The sequence below is a fragment of the Cebus imitator genome, unplaced genomic scaffold (genome assembly GCF_001604975.1).
Source record: "Cebus imitator isolate Cc_AM_T3 unplaced genomic scaffold, Cebus_imitator-1.0 Scaffold172, whole genome shotgun sequence".
In the NCBI taxonomy this organism is placed as follows: Eukaryota; Metazoa; Chordata; class Mammalia; order Primates; family Cebidae; genus Cebus; species Cebus imitator.
This window is the reverse complement of record NW_016107487.1, coordinates 2113082-2128947: the sequence shown is the minus strand read 5'-3', so window position 1 is coordinate 2128947 and position 15866 is coordinate 2113082. Positions and strand designations below refer to the sequence as shown.

The 15866-nt window shown below is 38.9% G+C and overlaps 1 protein-coding gene across 3 annotated transcripts in view; it reads left to right on the top strand.

The window, feature by feature from the left end:
• Nucleotides 1–15866, top strand: part of DYNC2LI1 (dynein cytoplasmic 2 light intermediate chain 1) — a 57790-nt gene that overhangs the window by 3877 nt on the left and 38047 nt on the right. For all 3 annotated transcript variants that reach the window (XM_037744408.1, XM_017544852.2, XM_017544854.2), the window contains exons 3-5: nucleotides 5255–5289; nucleotides 8833–8902; nucleotides 11931–12019. In XM_037744408.1, the coding sequence (XP_037600336.1) occupies nucleotides 5255–5289; nucleotides 8833–8902; nucleotides 11931–12019 (194 nt within the window). The remainder of the gene's footprint in view (nucleotides 1–5254; nucleotides 5290–8832; nucleotides 8903–11930; nucleotides 12020–15866) is intronic.

The window sequence follows — 15866 nt, the reverse complement described above, 5'->3', positions numbered from 1 at the left end:
GGGCAACAATATTTATACATTTTTTTGAGACAGGCTCTCAGTCTGGTTGCCCAGGCTGGAGTGCAGTGGCACAATCTCAGCTCACTGCAACCTCAACTTCCCTGGCTCAGGTGATTTTACCTTGTCAAATAGCTAGGATTACAGGCGTGTGCCACCATGTCTGGCTAATTTTTTGTATTTTTAGTAGAGTTGGAGTTCACGATATTGCCCAGGCTGGTCTTGAACTCCTGGACTCAAGCAATCTGCCCATCTCGGCCTCCCAGAGTGCTGGGATTACAGGCATGAGCCACCACACCTGGCTGTGTATCATTTCATGAGTTTACTATTATGATGCTTGTGATTTTCATATTAGGCATAGTAGCAGTCTCCTACTGCCATGTAGGTACATACATGAATTTAAATAAATGAGTAAATAACTAGTACTAGTCTTACGGTAATAGAAAATAAATTTCTATTACAAAAACATTCTGTATACACAGAATATTAGACAGAATGGCTTATACTAATGGTACTGATTACCGATTCCAGCATACAAATGCTCACATACAAAATCTCTGTAACAGTTATTCGTGACCCCTTTGTAGTCATGATACTGTCTTGTTTTGTTCTGTTTGCTACTTGTGAAACCACCCCTTTTTCTTGATGGCTGTATAGGGCATATACAAGCTGTTTTTTGTTTTTAGTAACAAAAGTAATTTTGTTTCTGATGAGTTGGGAACTCCCTTAAGATATCTAAAGCTTTCGAGGGTATTGTTCTTTCAAAAGTATGCTGAGTGTGGTAGCTCATGCTTGTAATTCCAGGTCTTTAGGAAGCTGAGGCAGGTGGATTGCTTGAGTTGAGGAGTTTGAGACCAACCTGGGCAACATGGTGAAACCCAGTCTCTACCAAAAAAATACAAAAATTAGCCAGGTGTGGTGGTGCTCACCTCTAGTCCCAGCTACTTGGAAGGCTGAGGCGAGAGGATCATTTGAGTCCAGGAGGTCAAGGCTGCAGTGAGCCACTGTGATTGTGCCACTGCACTCTAGCCTGGGCAACAGAGGGAGACCTTGTTTCAAAAAAGAAAGAAAATATCTGATTCTGCTTCATGAAGAACATTATTTTGGAAGATGAAGTAATTAATGCTTCTATTGTTCAATTAGTTACCGTTTACCAAAGAAGCCAACTGCCCTGGTGCCTTCTCTTTCTCCTTCCAACCATCTGTTCATCCATTTGGTTGACATTGATCAAACATCTTTTAATATGCTAACCATTCTGCTAGACACTGTGGAAACAGGAATGAAAGACATTCTCTACCGGGAAGGAACTTGTGCACGAGGACTTGTATACCAACAATGACAATACCTTGAGACAAATGCTGTGGAGGAAAACAGAGAGGGCACTTAACTCACCCCAAAAGTTGGGAGAATAAGAAAGCCTCCTGAAGAGGGTGGTGACTAAAGCATGAAGGGTGAGAAGGAAGGAAAGAGAAGTAATTCAAGTGAAGAGTGTTGAGTATTCCAAGATGCTCAAGAAAAATGTATGAAACAGATACTGTGACAAATGGGAGAAAGATCATACTAGAGAAATGTAATAGGATTGTCAGTCATTGTTGACTGCCATTTTGATGATGGGTGTTAATATGATACTAATCTGTCCAGTGTACATGGTTTTTCTCCACCATCACTCACTTGCATGGGTGCAGGCATAGAAGAGGAAGGTGATTACCTGGGGTGGCTTTGCTGGCTGGGTGCAAGTGCAATGCAAAGTGAGGGAGCCCAGGGCATGGATGATATTTACCAGAGATGATTGTAATGATAAACTATGGACTCTGAGATGGAAAAGGAGAGAAGCGAAGGTAGAAGAAGCTGACGTAGGAGCAACCGTTAGCAGAGGGGGTGTCAATGGACATTTGAGACCTTTCGTGAAGACCAAAGAGTTATTACAATGAGGATGCCTGAAGAAGCGGTTAGAGGATGTGCTGTGTGTATGTGCGAGTTTGGAAGCAGTGCAGTTGCCAGTGAAACTGGAACGCTTCAAGATGTAACCTTGGAAGTGACTGTGGCAGAAGTAGAGTGAGGGAAAAGGCCTCCATTAGGAGGCATGCACTGAGAGGTCGGGATGTCAGGTGCATTGCCAGGATCTATGTGGATGTGAGGAAGATTCATGACAGTAGCTGCGAAGTAAGGGAGATTGTGAGCCAAAAGAGATGACAACAACCATGGTGGTAAACTGATACAAGCCTCTGAGGTTTTTGCAAGAGGAGGGAGGTAAAGTAGTTGTTTACAGGTGGCACTGGGGAGCAAGGTGGACCTTAAAATATGTAGTGTAGTGAGAATAAATAGCCTCGTTGAACAAGGCTCCGGAGGATGGGGTTCAGGGAAAGTCGTATTTTAGTTAAGGCCAACAGGTAGAGAGAATATTCTGAAAAGGTTGAGATATCAGGGAGTTTGCCAGCCATGGACTTGGAGTCATAGAGTAGAAGGATTTTAGAGGAAAGGGGACAGGAGAGGATTATTGGGCCAAATTAAAGGATGTGTAGAGAACTAGGAAATTCAGAGTTCCAGGAATAATGGGTCAGAGGAGAGGACTGGACATCTGGAGTGATTGAGGCAATGGGAGGGAAGATGGGATTCATTTCGATGGTCTCTACATGAACTTGTACTAGGTCCATGTTTCTTGAATTAGGAAACCAATGAGACTTTGGGTGCATTCTCAGGGGACCAGAGTATACTAATAAATTTTAAAATTTTGGGTTGTAATTTTAGTGATAATCTAAAACTTGATTTCAGTTCCCAGATTAGTTTATGTTAATTTGGAATTGTAACCACATAGTACTATACATTTATATGAAATTGTAATAAAAGTGATTTAAGGCCAGGCATGGTGTCTCAATCCTGTAATCCCAGCATTTTAGGAGGCTGAGGTGGGAGGATCACTTGAGGCCGGGAGTTCGAGATTAGCCTGGCCAACATAGTGAAATCCCGTCTCTACTAAAAATATAAAAAGTTAGCTGTACATAGTGGTGCAAGCCAGTAATCCCAGCTACTCTGGAAGCTGAGGCATGAGAATCGCTTGAACCTAGAGGCAGACGTTGCAGTAAGCCAAGATCGTGCCACTGCACTCTAGCCTAAGCAACACGAGACTCTGTCTCTAAAACAACAAAGGGAGGTGATTTAAATCAATACTAGTGTACCATGAAAATGTGAGGAAATTGGCTAGATATTATCTAAAATTCCTTCCAATTCTTATTCTACTTTCTTATATATAGAGTACATTACTTTTTAGGTAATGTAGCCCTTATTAATTTAAAGCTTTTACAGTATGCTACGTCTGATACAAGTTCAGTGTAGGAAAATTAGAAAATCCCAATTTTCTTAAAAATGTTAATTACCTGCAAATCCATCAACTAGAAATAATCATTAACAGACTAATGTCCCTCTAAATTTATTTGTGTGTTTGTTTCTCTCTCTCTCTCTCTCTCTCTCTCTGTGTGTGTGTGTGTGTGTGTGTGTGTGTGTGTGTGTGTACTTCAAGGAAACAGGAAAAGGTATTTTTTAATGCAAACAGAGTCATGCTAATCTATTATGAATGTCTTACTATGTCAGTAAGTATATTTCTATATTGTCATACCTAATAGCTGTATAGTATTCTATTGTATGGATTACCATAATTAATTTAGCCAGTCCCCTATTTGGGAACATGTAGGGTTTTTTAAGTTATTCAGTTTGATATAACACCAGCCAGTAAACATCCTTCAATAATGTACATTTTTATATTATACTATTCCAATGATTTATTTTTTGAGACAAAGTCTCACTCTGTCACCAGGCTGGAGTTCAGTGGAGGCAGTCTCAACTCACTACAACCTCTGCCTTGTGCATTCAATTCTCCTGCCTCGGCCTCCGGAGTAGCTGGAACTACAGGCCATACACCACCACGCCCAGCTAATTTTTGTATTTTTAGTAGAGACAGGGTTTTACCATATTAGCCAGGATGGTCTGCATCTCTTGACCTTGTGATCCACCCGCCTCAGCCTCCCAAAGTGCTGGGATTACAGGTATGAGCCACCATGCCTGGCCTGGTTATTTTTTGATATATCTCATTACAAAACAGTTCTTCAATTTGATCATATTCCAGATATAATCTGAAGTAATTACCTTCTTTAGGTAAAAGCTATAGGTTTTTTAGTAAAACCAAAAACACATATATTAAATATTCTGTGTTTTTGACAATCCAGAGTTTTTCAAATTATTTCCTTTGGAGCCTGAAGGTTTCCACCAGTGGAGCTTGCCCTGCTGTTTCTCTTTTATCTGTTTCTTTGTAAGGGATCTTTTTTTTTAAAAAAAAAAAAAAAAAAAGGTTTTACTATTTTTTAAAAATAATGTAAACCACTGAGCTAGTCCCTGGCTAAACTGTGAAGTTAAGTTGCATAACTAGTAGTAGCAATTAGGCCAGAATTCCTGAAAAGAAACTTGGGGCCAGGTGTGGTGGCACTTTGGGAGGCCAAAGTGTGCAGATCACATGAGGCCAGGAGTTCAAGACCAGCCTGGCCAACATGGAAAAACCCTGTCTCTACTAAAAATACAAAAATTAGCTGGGTGTGGTGGCGTGCACCCGTAATCCCAGCTACACGGGAGGCTGAGGCACAAGAATCACTTGAGCCCAGGAGGTGGAAGCTGCAGTGAACTGAGATCATGCCACCTTACTCCAGCCTCAGTGATACAGTGAGACTCTGTCTCAAAAACACAATAAAAGAAAAAGAAAAAGAAACTTGGAATGAGTACATCCTCTGTAATTAAAACAAATTACTCTAGTGCAGTATCTGAATTGCTGCCTACTTTGAACATATTTGCAATGTGTCCTTTATTTGTATGTTATCTTTTTTCCTTATTTCCACTTCAACAATTGGAATTAAAACATTTTAAAAGACACTAAGCATCAGCTTAACCAGTAATTAGCATTGATGAGTAGAGAAAAATTTAAGACAGCTGCCAAGTTGACCACTTAAGTGAGGTATGGTTTGCTAGTATTTGTCATCTGTGAGACTTTATAATTATAATAATAGCAGTGTAGTTACACTGTGATGGAAAGTTGACAGTTAACTTTTTCCACTTATTAAACTTTAGAACAATTCTGAAAGTTTCTAGTTTTTAGTTTCCAGGTAATTTATCATTCAAGTGATTAAAAAGCTATTTTGGGCCACAATTATGAATAATAATACAATTTTACATATGAATGACATTAACACAGTATTCCTTCTTTTTTAATTTCCAGGGAAAGACTTCTATTATTCTAAGGTGTCTTGACAGGTAAGTGTTATATTAACCTTTAAACTACATTTATGCTTACTCTAGTTGTATAGGGCAAGTTAGATCCTAAAAGACATAAGGAAGGGGAATGATTTTAAGACTCAAACAAAATATTTAATTCTTAGTGAATCCTTAGTATCACCTTTAAGAGCACCTTTAAAGATAAAACTAACAATAAGCCAAAAATGCTATGAGATTAATACTGGGTTTCCCTATTTGAGGGAGAAATGTTACGGTAATGATCCAGCCTACAATGTATTTACCTTCTTTTTGGCTATGCTATTCTGGTATTTAAATTATTTTATTCTGCCAAATCTATGATTATTTGAACATTCATTGGAAGCTTTAGTTGCTCAGGGATACATTTTTGAAGCACAATGTTGGTCCTCAAACTGGATATTTTATCATTTCTTTTATATACTTTCTAACCCACACTGTAGAAGCAGGCCATCAGATTAACATTTAGGATTATGATTGATAGATGTTGCAGGAAGCTGATAAGGAAAGTCTTCAATCAATTTTGGAAGATATTTCTCTGTTCCCTTCATTTCAATACATATTTCTTATAACTTCTCCCAAATCATCAAAAGAGATGGAATTTGGTGTTAAGGTCACGTAAAGAAATATCACTCATTTGAAAAATATTATTAAAGAATACAAATAATAAATTCCTAGTTTTGTGTGATTTCTTTCACCAGCAGAGTCGTTTCTCAGAGGAACTATCAACAGTAAAACCTGTTTTGTCTTTCCATCTCCAGGAATCATGGGTCTTTTTAGACACATTTTGCTGTTTCTGTCATAAACATATCATCTAGTACAACACCAGCTTAGGAGAAAATACTACAAAATAGTACATTGACTTGAAAAGTAATAATTTCAATTCCTTAATCGTCTGCTTAGGAAAAGGGCGATTGTACAAGATTTAGGTTAAATATCAGATCTTATAAATTTTGTCTTAAAAGTAGCATTTTGCTTGATAAAGGAAAACTTCTGGCTGGGCACAGTGGCTCATGCCTGTAATCACAACACTTTGGGAGGCCGAGGTGGGCAGATCACGAAGTCAGGAGTTCGAGATCAGTTTGACCAACATGGTGAAACCCTGTCTCTACTAAAAATACAAAAATTAGCTGGGCGTGATGTCACATGCCTGTAATCCCAGCTACTCAGGAGGCTGAGGCAGGAGAATTGCTTGAACCCAGGAGGCAGAGGTTGCAGTGAGCTGAGGCCACTGCACTCCAGCTTGGGCAACAGAGTAAGAAAATTTCTGTCTTTTGGGAAATATAACCAAATATTACTCTGTATATAATGTATTCAAAAGATATATGCAGTGGTGATATTCAAAATACTTAATAAACATAAATATATGTCACAAATTTAAAAATCTTTTATCTTCTACAATTTAAAGATAGATATGGGGCTGGCTGCAGTGACTCATGCCTATAATCCTAGCACTTTGGGAGGCCAAGTCAGGTGGATTAGTCATCCCAGGTTCAAGACCAGCCTGGCCAACACAGTGAGAACTCGTCTGTACCAAAAGATACAAAAATTAACTGGTTGTGGTGGTGCACACCTGTAGTCCCAGCTACTCAGGAAGCTGAGGTGGGAGGATCACTTGAGCCTGAGAGGTTGAAGCTGCAGTGAACCACGATCATGCCACTGCATTCTAGCCTGACTAACAGAGGGAGACCCCGTCTCAATAAAATAAAATAAGAAAGTAAAATAAAGATATGTACCCATATTATTTGGCCTTAAAAAGGAGGGAAATTCTGTCACATGCTACAGCATTGATGAACCTGCAGGGTATTATGCTAAGTGAAATAAGCCAGACACACACACAAAAATATTGGGTTGGTATGGTGGCTCACACCTGTAGTCCCAGCACTCTGGGAGGCCAAGATGGGCAGATCATTTGAGATCAGGAGTTTGAGACCAGCCTGGCCAACATGGTGAAACCCTGTCTCTACTAAAAATACAAAAATTGGCCGGGCGTGGTGTCGGGCCCCTGTAATCCCAGCTCCTTGGGAGGCATGAGAATAGCTTGAACCCGGGAGACAGAGGTTGCAGTGAGCCAAGATTGTGCCACTGCAAAAAAAAAAAAAAACCAAATATAGTACGATTTCACTTATATGAGATATCTAGAATAATCAAACTCATAGAAACAAAAAGTAGAATGGTGGTTACCAAGGACTAGGGGGAAGGGAAAATGAGGAGGTTTTTTTTTTTTTTTTTTTTGAGATGGAGTTTCATTTTTGTTGCCCAGGCTAGAGGGCAATGGTGTGGTCTTGGCTCACTGCAACCTCTGCCTCCCAGAGTCAAGCAATTCTCCTACCTCAGCTGGGATTACAGGCACTCACCACAACACCTGCCTCATTTTTCTTTATATTTTTAGTAGAGATGGGGTTTTACCATGTTGGCCATGCTGGTCTTGAACTCCTGACCTCAGGTGATCCACCTGCCTTGGTCTCCCAAGTGCCGGGATCACAGATGTGAGCCACCATGCCTGGCCAAGGAGTTGTTTAATGAGTATAGAGTTTTAGTCTTGTGGATGAAAAAGTGCTGAATACAGGTTATATAACAACGTGAATATATTTAATACTACTGAATTGTACACTTAAAAATGGTTAAGATAAATTCTATTTTGCATTCTTTACCATAATAAAAATAAATATATATCATAAACTGCTTACCAGCAATATAAGCTATAGTATAGATAATTCAGCAAATTGTTTTAATGTTTTCCTAATCATTACTGATTTTAAGGATTTGTTGATATGATTTATTAACTGTCACTAGCTAAATGATACCCATGCTTGAACTGTGATTTAAGATAGAGGACTGTATTAAAGTCTTGCATTGTTTTTGTTTTTTGAGACAGGGCCTTACTCTGTCACCCAGGCTATAGTGCAGTGGCACAATCTCAGCTTGCTGCAGCCTCGACCTCCCAGGCTCAAGCAATTCTCCCAGGCTCCAGCGATTCTCCCACCTCAGCCTCCTGAGTAGTTGGGACTACAGGCGTGCCCTACTTTTTTTTGTAGAGACAGGGTTTTGCTATGTTGCCCAGGCTAGTCTCAAACTCCCGAACTCAAGCAGTTTACCCGCCTCGGCCTCCCAAAGTGTTAGGATTACAGGCATGAGCCACCATGCCTGGCCAAGTCTTGCATTGATGTTTTAAATTGCATTAGGTTCCTAGTACCTCACGTCAAGGCTGAGCATAAACCCAATGTCAGTGCTTCCTACATGGCCTGGATGTGGAGATCTAGTGCCCAACGTGGTCATCCAACCTGCCAGCCTCAACTCATTCTCCATTTGCCGCAGCTGTGCCTTTAGAGGCTACCACATCATGCAGGCACCATTAAAATCCACTAAGATGGTGTTTTGAAGGTTCATTTATTTTGTACATATAATTTATCTCAATGCTATTATACAAAGTAACTTCTCTACTAATAGAGTTTCTAAGAGGAAGGAAAAATGAATCAGGTAAGATGATAACATAAGAAACTAACACCACCCACAATGATAATACTATCTGCCTTTATTATACAGAGATGAGCCACCAAAACCAACCTTAGCTTTGGAGTATACATATGGAAGAAGAGCAAAAGGGCACAACACAGTAAGTGGGTTTTTTTGTTTTGTTTTTTTCAATTGGAGTCTCGCTCTTGTCCAGGCTGGAGTGCAGTGGCACGATCTCAGCTCACTGCAAGCTCTGCCTCCTGGGTTCAAGTGATTCTCCTAGCTCAGCCTCCCAAGTAGCTGGGACTATAGTCGCCTGCCACCACACCTGGCTAATTTTTGTATTTTTAGTAGAGATGGGGTTTCACCATATTGGCCAGGTGGGTCTGGAAATCCTGACCTCAAGTAATCTGACTGTCCCAGCCTCCCAAAGTGCTGGGATTACAGGCATGAGCCACCACACCCAGCACAGTAAGTGTCTTCTAAAGTGATATTGCTATGCCCATAAGATGGGAAAGTAATGCTGCTGACTTTGTTTTACATTTTCCATCTTATCTGTAATCAATAAACATACCCAGTTGTACACTTCATAGCTGTCTACCATTAAACTTCAAATGCAGTGTGGCAGATAGGAAGCCAAACCAAACTGTGAAAAGATTTTAGCCTTCTCATTTGTTATGTCTTAAAATGCTAGAATAAGATGCCTTTTTAACTTTATTGTACAGTTCATGAGAATAGTGTTGTGAGTTACTTTCTGTCTCTCAGAAATCTGCCGAAATATGAGTTTGACCTGTGGAGTATTTATGAAAATATGCTGTTCAAAATCTAAATTATTAGCATTTAAAAATGCATCTTGGGCTGGGTGCAGTGGCTCGCACCTGTAATCCCAGCACTTTGGGAGGCCAAGGCTGGTGGATCACATGGTCAACAGTTTGAGACCAGCCTGGCCAACATGGTGAAACCCCTTCTCTATTAAAAATACAAAAATTAGCCAGGCGTGATGATGTGTGCCTATAATCCCAGCTACTCAGGAGGCTGAGATGGGCGAATCACTTGAATCCGGGAGGCGGAGGTTGCATTGAGCCGAGATTGCGCCACTGCACTTCAGCCTGGGTGACAGAGCAAGACTCCGTCTCAAAATAAATAAATAAAATAAAAATAAAAACGTGTCTTGAAGTTGATAGTGCTAGTTGAGATCATATGCCCTACTTGATTATAATCCTATTTTTACTTGTTTTAATGTCTCTTTAGAGGCACATTATAAACTATTCAGGACAGAAGGTGGGTTTATAGTATATGTTGGCAGGGGGTGAGGTGGGGAATTCCTAAATAGAATCTTTTTGGAGTTGTCACCTGAAAAGAGGTCCTTTCTTAAATAAAGTTAAGTGTGTGTAAGGTCAATCTAGAATGGAGCATCCTGCTACTCCCATAACTGAGGCGCATTTTTATACACTGACTTAGTCGAGTGTTTTGCTCATTAGGCAGTATACAAAGAGATAAAACTGCCTATTGTTGCTTCCAGGATTTACCAAGGAAAGTGGATTATTAAAGCTGAAATTTAAAGAAAAAAAACATAATATCTAGAGATACAGAAGGACTTCTTTTTTGTGACTCACTTGAATTTTGACATGAACGATAAGCCTAGAAATGTAATTATGCTTTTCATTGGAAACTTTGAGACAGCTCTCATAAGCTTAACTTTTCAGAAGAGCTCTAAAAAGTTCCCTTTATCAAATTTTGAATTGAGGGAGATTTTCCAATGAAGAATTATTTTTCCCACAAAAATTAATGATTCATATATGAACAGCCAAACAATCATAGAGATTACAAGATGAAAATTTGTCAAAAATTCAAAATAATATATATTCATCTGAAACTTATTTTATTGATAATCTGTCTCTTACAGGCTCATGGGAGCAGATACATAAAAACTTGTGTGATTCTCTTTCACCTATTTTTTTCCTCTAAACTTTGTACTATCAAGTGGGATATTTCCAAATTCATTCTGGAAGCATCACGTCTTTCTCAGATTTAATTCCTCGAGAGTTCTAAATAGAAGTACTTTGTCAGCTCCTCACAGAATTTCAGTGACCTGAAGGCTCCTCAGTGTCAGGACAGAAGCAGAAATGCCATTAGCCAACAGTCTAGGGAGGCCTCATGGAATAGATGGTCCTCCTTTTTTTCTTTTCTTTCGGAGACAAGGTCTCACTTTGTTGCCCAGGCTGGGGTACAGTGGCAGGATCATAGCTCACGGCAGCCTCAAACTCCTGGGCTCAAAGAATCCTCCCAAATTAGCCTCCCAAGTAAATTGTCCCCCCAAATTCACTACAAATATGCACCACCACACTCAGCTAATTTTGAAAAATTGTTTGTATTGATGGGGTCTCACTGTGTTGGTCAGACTGACCTTGAACTCCTGGCTTCAAGTGATCCTCCAGCCTTGGCCTCCTGCAGTGCTGAGGTTACAGGTGTGAGCCACTGCACCCAGCCCTAGATGATCTTATTTCTGAACTTCTTGACTGCCTAGCCCTGTTAGTTTCCTATTATTTTGAGGGCCCTATAAAAAAGAGAAGCAGTTGTTTGATCTCTTGTTCCCCCACCTACCATGTGTTATTGTCAGTGGTAGACTCATATTCTCCACGGGAATCAGGAACAAATTGTCTGCTTATACTTTTGCTCAAGTAATCTTGATCCGCAGCCAGGACTGCCATTTGTTCATTCTTTTTCTTCATGCCTTACGTGTGTCTAATTCATTCTGTGAGCTTCTGTCTTCCTAAATAAGAATGTTTTCCTATTCACCTGTTTTATTTCTATCTAGAATTATCAGTGTTTCAAAAAGATAATACAAATTTGTTCAACTGGTTACTTTTTATCTAAAATCTGTGTAAGTGTGTGTTACATATGTCATTTACAAAATTGAGGCACTGTTTGTGTCTTCTGTTAAGATATTACTAGAATTAGGACATTTGGGCATTTGTATACACATATAGACAATTCGTAATATTTCATCATTTTTGTTTAGAATAGGTGCTTTGGTGCATTTTGTGAGATGAGATAAAGGAGAAAGTTTTGACTGCCAAGAAATGGTTAAGGACTACAACATTTTGTATGTCTAATTATTACTGGCAAGTGCTAATGATGTATAAGAAGTACTTAAAATTCAAAAATCAAAAATTTTTGTTTTTCAGCCAAAAGATATTGCTCACTTTTGGGAACTGGGTGGAGGAACCTCCTTATTGGACTTAATCAGCATACCTATCACAAGTGACACATTACGGTAAGTGAGCCAGCTCCAGGAAAAGCTGTAAGTACACAGGAGTATCCCCAGGAGGAATATGAGTTGGCTTTTCTCAGTCAGAATTTTGGGGTACAGTTTTATGTTGCTGAAGGCTTGTGCCCACTTCCTTTCTAAGTGCTTAAACTGTAATGTTTTCAAAGGAGTTTTAAAAGAACCAAGATTCTGGCCTGTGCTGAAGTGAGATAGCTGACATTCCCCCTACTAACATATTTTGCAAGCTGCAAACAAAACAAAAAAATACACCACATTACACTTGGGCAATGAATTCATTTCATAAAAGCAATTTTGAAAAGCTTAATCCTTTCCCATATCCGTCTCAGTGTGAGTTAATTCGATTCTGAGTTTTTTCTTTATCTGAGTACTGTAAGTCTACCTTTGTATTTAATGCTAATTAGTATTCTTGAAGCTTCATTTAAAGGAAGACTATATGTCGGAGGAGAGAGAAAGTCTCTCTGTTTGCTGACCTTAGAGAAATAGAACCTAGGGGAAAACCTCAAAACACTTGAGTGATGTTTTTCTGACAGTAACTCCCACATGTTGGCCAAATATGTGGAAAATTGTGACATTTCTTACAGTGTTCCTGGGAATTGGTCTTAGCTAAGAAAAACAAATATTTTAAAATCTGAAATATTTTATTTGTAGAGTTTAACATAAACCATTGCTGCTGCCTGGATCTAATACAAAGGGCTTGACAATTAGTTGTTCCGTGTTGGCCATTAAGCTCCTTGGAGGATGGAATTGTTTCTTGTTAATGGGACAGTTATTTCTCTAGAACTGGCTGGATACAGTTGGCTTTGTTTTGTCTTTTTTTTTCCTTTTAGTGAAATATGATTTACTTTCTTTCACTTATTACAAAAGTCATATATGCTCACATAGAAAACTTGTAAAAATGCTGAAAGACACAAAGAAAGTAAAAGAAACTAGAATCACATTTTAAAAACCACTTTAACATGTTGAGGTATTTCCTTCAGGCTTTTCGGTGTTTGTAAATAGACTTTGTACAGATTTGTGATATTTTATATACATATTTAGATCTTGCTTTTTCACTTTTCAACACTTTTCCCTATGATACTATTTTTTAGAAGATGGAATTTTACAGTTACATCATTTGTCATTTGTCTCTCTTTAATGGAGACAAATAAGTGAAGCTGCCAGGGAATAGTGCCTAGTGGCGTGGTTGAGAAGAGATGGTGAGGGGCTGAGTGTGGTGGCTCACACGTGTGATCCCAGCACTTTGAGAGGCCAACACGAGAGGATCACTTGAGGCCTGGAGTTCAAGACCAGCCTCCGCAACATAGTGAGACCCCATCTCTACAAAAAAATTAAAAAAAATTAGACATCGTAGCATGCCTCTGTAGTCCCAGCTACCCAGGTGGCTGAGGCAGGAGGATTGTGTGAGCCAGGGAGTTCAAGGCTGCAGTAAGCTATGATCATGCCACTATACTCCAGCCTGAGTGACAGAGTGAGACATTGTCTCTTTAAAAAAAAAAAAAGAGAGAGCGAGATAGTGAGGGCAGGAGGAGCTTCCAGTTAGAGTAGCCAGAGGCTGAAAGGGTGAAAATACAGAAGCTGGCTCTTACCTGGGTTGGGAATTGGCTCCTGTTCTGATGGACTTGTTACATTACCTCATTACCCTTTTCAAGGCCCAAAAGGTTTTGGCCTGCTGGGCTTGTGGAAATTCTAGGTCTGTAGAAAGCCAGATCTTCCCAAGGGTTAATACCTCATTTGTGAGGTCTTGGTCTTCCTTTCCCTGGAGCCTCAGGACAGCTGGAGCCTGCTTTAGGAGAGAGGAAGGGTCAGAGTTACGATCAACAGGGGGAAAGGGAGCGGTAGGCTTGGGTCCAAAGTAGGTTTCTGAGTGGTTAAATAATTCATGGAAAATATTTCATTCTTCATATGGTTGCTAATCTCAAAGTGTTTTTGACTAGAATTAGTTTGACACATAATTTCCTTGTGTTGGATGAAGTCCCACAACTTGAGAAAATAATATTGCCAAATACTGTTAGATACTGTTTATCTTTGAAATAACTGTTCATAGAATTATAAATGCATCCAACATTTCCACAGAGTTTAGACAGTTTGTAATAGAACATTTCCTGTGGTCTGAATCTCTGTTTTAAGAGTTTGTTTAAAAAAATGTTTTGGCTGTCATTTGCTATGAAAAAGGTAAAAAGTAACAAAAGTATTTCCAGTATACTGTGAACAAAAATTTTAATCTTGGAAAAAAATTATAGCAATTCATTTTTCTTTTGCTTAAAATAATTTTTCACTTGAAAAAAATATATTTTGTTGTATCCATTTCATCACAATGGAAAAATGTTAAACCATAGTTGAAACATAACCATACCAAAACCCTAAAAATAAAATTAATACCATTAAAAATGTATATATTATTTTTATAGTTAAGCAAAACTGTTTATGAGCTTATTAAAATGATATAAATATAATTGGCTAGGCAATACAATATCAGAATAATTTTTAGAAAATTTGGTAATTAATGTGTAAAAGACTACTTTCTGAATTGAGACCAACAGAATTGTTACTGTTTTGCTAGAATTATACAAAATACGCTGTTTACTTGAACTAAACAAAATAATTAAATAACATATATTACAATTTGGTGCTGTGTCTTCTAGCAGAATGTTTACTGTGTTGATCACGGATATATTGGATATATGTATAGAATCCTAAACCATCAAGGATTATGGTTCTACATACTTAATATAACCATTTTAAAAATACTCCTAGAGGCTGGGTGTGGTGACTCATGCTTGTAATCCCAGCGCTTTGGGAGGCCGAGGTGGGCGGATCACGAGGCAGGAGTTGAAGACCAGCCTGGCCAACATGGTGAAACCATGTATTTTTGTAAAAATACAAAAATTAGCCAGGCATGGTGGCACATGCCTGTAATTCCAGCTACTCAAGAGGCTCAGGCAGGAGAATAGCTTGAAGCCCAAAGGCAGAGGTTGCAGTGAGCCGAGATCGCACCACTGCACTCCAGCCTGGAACACAGCAAGACTCTATCTCAAAAAAAAAAAAGAAAAAAAATAACACCTAGATTTATGTATGCTTAGTTTTTATTGTGGTCAAATGTACATAGCATAAAAATTTAGTCATTTTTAACTGTGCAGTTCAGTGGCATTAAGTATATTCTCATGACCATCCATTTCCAGAACTTTTTAATCTTCTCAAACTGAAACTCTTTACCTATTTAACAATAGCTTCTTATTTTTCCCTTCCCCAGCTCCTGGCAGCCATCATCCCTACTGTCTGTCTCTATGAATTTGGCCACTCTAGTACCTCGTATAAATGAAATCATTCATTATTTGTCCTTTTGTTATTTATTTATTTCATTTAGCATAACGTCTTCAGGGTTCTTCCACGTTGTAGTATGTGTCAGGATTTTCCTCACTTATAAGGCCAAATAATGTTCCATTGTATAAACAGATACCACAGTTTAGTTATCCATTAATTTAGTTAGCCATGAACATTTGGATTATTTCCATCTTTTGACTATTGTGAGTAATGCTGGTATGAACACTGGTGTACACTATCTGTTTAAATCTCTTCTTTCAGTTCTTTTGGGCATAGACTCAGAAGTGGAACTGCTGGATCATCTGGTAATTCTACAGTGAATGTTTTGAGGAATCACTGTTACTGTTTTCCACAGTGGCTCTACCATTTTACATTCCCATAAGCAATGTATAGCGGTTCCAATTTCTCTGTATCCTCACTAATACTTGTTATTTTCTCATTTAAAAAAATATTTTAGGCCAGGCGCAGTGGCTCATGCCTGTATCCCAATACTTTGGGAGGCTGAGGCAGG